At 54.3% G+C, this 3005-nt stretch overlaps 1 protein-coding gene across 1 annotated transcript in view; it reads right to left on the bottom strand.

Annotated features, from left to right (window-relative positions):
• Window positions 1-5: 5 nt before the first annotated feature.
• Window positions 6-3005, bottom strand: part of ATF7 (activating transcription factor 7) — a gene marked incomplete at its 3' end in the record, with an annotated part of 15227 nt that continues 12227 nt past the window's right edge. The window contains exons 7-9 of the mRNA XM_010021045.1: window positions 2743-2841; window positions 1435-1581; window positions 6-26 (exon numbers count right to left, since the gene is read on the bottom strand). Of these exons, the coding sequence (XP_010019347.1) occupies window positions 6-26; window positions 1435-1581; window positions 2743-2841 (267 nt within the window). The remainder of the gene's footprint in view (window positions 27-1434; window positions 1582-2742; window positions 2842-3005) is intronic.

Here is a 3005-nt window from a genome sequence, read left to right on the forward strand (position 1 = left end):
CTGGGGGTGGGCTGTGCCGGGGACACCTGCGGGGCAAGACACCCTGAAGCTCTGCTGTGGGCAGGCAGACACCCAGCAGCACGAGCAGGCTCCCCAGAGGAGATGCCAGCTCTGGTCTCTGCTTCCCAAGGGATGGGACAAGAGGAAATGGCCTCAAGCTGCCCCAGGGCAGGTTTAGCTGGAGCTGAGGAACAATTCCTTGCCCAGAGGGTGGCACGGGGGCTGCCCAGGGCAGGGCTGGAGTCACCGTCCCTGCAAGTGTTCCCAAACCATGTAGGTGAGACCCTCAGTGCCAGGGGTTAGTGGCGGCCTTGGCAGGGCTGGGGAATGGTTGGACTTGAGCTTGAAGCTCTTTTCCAACCTGGTTGGTTCTATGATTTTAAAGCCCTTTTCCAGGCATTTCTGGCTGCCCTTCCTCAGTGGAGTCTGCAAACTCCGGGTGTGAATCCACACGAACTCTGGGATCCTGAACCCAGTGCGTGTGCGAGTATCAGGGAATTAGTTAAATCCCAAACTCCTACAGTCAGCTAACGGCACGTAACCGACAGCAAGAGTTTCCTCCCTGCCATGCCAAGGAGTGAATATGGTAACACACCACAGGCAATGCAGAGGAAACCACCTTCCTTTTGATTTCACTTAAAGAGAGTTTAAAAAGCACTCTGGAGACTCCCACGTGGGCAGGAATCAGGGATCAGCTGGCAGAGGGTGACAATCAGCTGCAGGGCTGGGAGCACTCGATCCCACTCTGACGCACGCAACCACGCACGGGTCCAACCACCATCTCCACTTGGGTTCAGTAACTCATTCACAGAGCACAAACAAATTCCAGCTTGGGAGTGGATAATCTGCTTGCAAAATGAAGCTGGGTTCAATTTCCCCTGGATCCCTTCAGCTAAACAAGCTCTCAGAAGCAACCGGTACAAGCAAAGCCACATATTTCCTGCTTTGATTTGGGGAGAACAAAGGGAAAAGTCAGGGAGGGCAAAGGCACAACCTTGCTGGTGCTTCTGCGAGGGCTCTGTAATTACACCACCACACTCAGGGAGCAGTTCCACTTGGGTACTCGCTGTCAGGCAGCATATGGATATTAAACTTTTGGATGCCTGTCTAACTGATGGAGCAGGTGGCGATCCTGATGGAAAGCTGGCATTTGGTAAGCTGGCAGGAGCCACTGGAGCTGATTGCCTAAGAGGGGAGCGTTTAACCCCAGTAATTGAGCAGAGAGAAGAGAGTGAAAATACTCTTTCCAAACTCCAGACCTTGTCAAGCAAATGAACGTGTTGCTGAAGTTTGCTGCCTGGTGGTGTTGGAGAGCATTAAAAGCACTGAAAAAACAAGGGGTTTAACCCATTGTAGCAGGAAGCTACAAGGTTTTCCTCTGCTTTCCCCAAGGCCCAGGAACCCCCCGGCACCTCCAGCCCCGCAGCAGCAGACCTGTGGTTGAGCTGGGGAAGGGGCATCCGGGTGCTGGACAAGGATCTGACTCTGCTCCGGACGCGCGGTCACCATCGTGCTGGCTGAGCCCACCACCAGGTTGCTGCCGTTCAGTGAGGAAGACGCCGTCAAGCTGGCCTTCAGCCTCTGTTAGAGGAGGAGAAGCACATCAGTGGACGTGTTCTTCATGCTGTGAAGGCTTTAACCAGCTCCTCTATCATCCAAGCAGCTGGGCTGCTGGGGATTGGGCTCTTCAGAGACTACGGCTGATTCAAACCCAACCGAAAGCCATCACCATCTGGCCTTCCCAAAGGCAGCTTCCAACTTAGGCCCAAGCAGACAGGTGTCCACATCCCAAAATTACTACTGCAACTGGCACCAGTTCACTCCCAGCTGGCAGAATCTGCAGACAGACCATGGACTGAACAGGCTGCAGAGCCCAACTGTTCTTCATCACCTGCAGAGGGGTCCTTTGGGATGGAGAAGGACCTACACAGCACTGAGACCATGTCTCGCAAGCAGCCAGAGCAGCCAGATAGAGGCCGGTGGGGCAGGATGGCTCCTTCATGCCTCAGTGTTTAAGGTGTCTCACCCCACTTGTAGCTCTGATCTGCCCCTGAATCCTGCAGACACCAAAACGGGGTGCAGTGGGAACAGTGACAATGCACCAGCAATGATGAGCAGCTCTAAGAGGTGGGTTTGCAAACACCTCCACCCCATCCAGGCCAAAACATCAGGAGGGGTTCACAGAATCAGAGAATCATGGACGGGTTTGGGTTGGAAGGGAGCTAAAAGCTCATCCAGTTCCAACCCCCTGCCACAGGCAGGGCCACCTTCCACTAGAGCAGGTTGCTCCAAGCCCCTGTGCCCAACCTGTCCTGGGTTTGCTTCCCCCCTTCTGAGAGCACCTTGTTTGAGTCATGAAGAGCCAAGAGAGGAAAACTCTTTCATAAACTCCTAAAGGGATTTACAGGAAAGCCATTCCCAGGATCCTTGGATTACAGCACAACATCTCTTCTCTTGGCTCTGCCTTCCCCAAGCCCACCTCCAACCCATCTGTTATCTTGGAACTAGACCTAAACAGCCGCGTTTTGGATGGGGCCGAGGTTTGCCTTGACAGCAACGTGCCTCCTCTGCCTGCCAGAGCCGCAGTGCTGATGAGCCTGAGATTCCTGGTGGCATTTCCAACACCTGCTCCTGGAATGGGAAGATGCTCCAATAGCTCCGCAGGATTCCCGAGAAGCCAGTGAAGACTCAGGGACAACACCATGGACGTGACGCCCTCCCCAGCATGGATTCCCCACTTACCAGTTTGGCTTCAGAGTGCACTGGAAGTCCCGATGGGGAAATGGACCCGCTGCTGTTGATGGGCGAAAAATGCGGCACGATGGCCATGGGCCGAGCCAGCTGTCGGGGAGGAAGCAACACAAGGGGTTTGGAAGCTGAGGTGGTTTCACGTGCTCTGTGAAGCAGCTCTGTAATAATTCCCCAACTGAGCACATTTATAAAGCCTGACAAACGTTCAGCCTTTAACTGCTGCCATCAATTCCTGATGCTGTCACCGCACGGCA

This window comes from Nestor notabilis, unplaced genomic scaffold (assembly GCF_000696875.1).
Source record: "Nestor notabilis isolate BGI_N333 unplaced genomic scaffold, ASM69687v1 scaffold20678, whole genome shotgun sequence".
Taxonomy (NCBI): Eukaryota; Metazoa; Chordata; class Aves; order Psittaciformes; family Psittacidae; genus Nestor; species Nestor notabilis.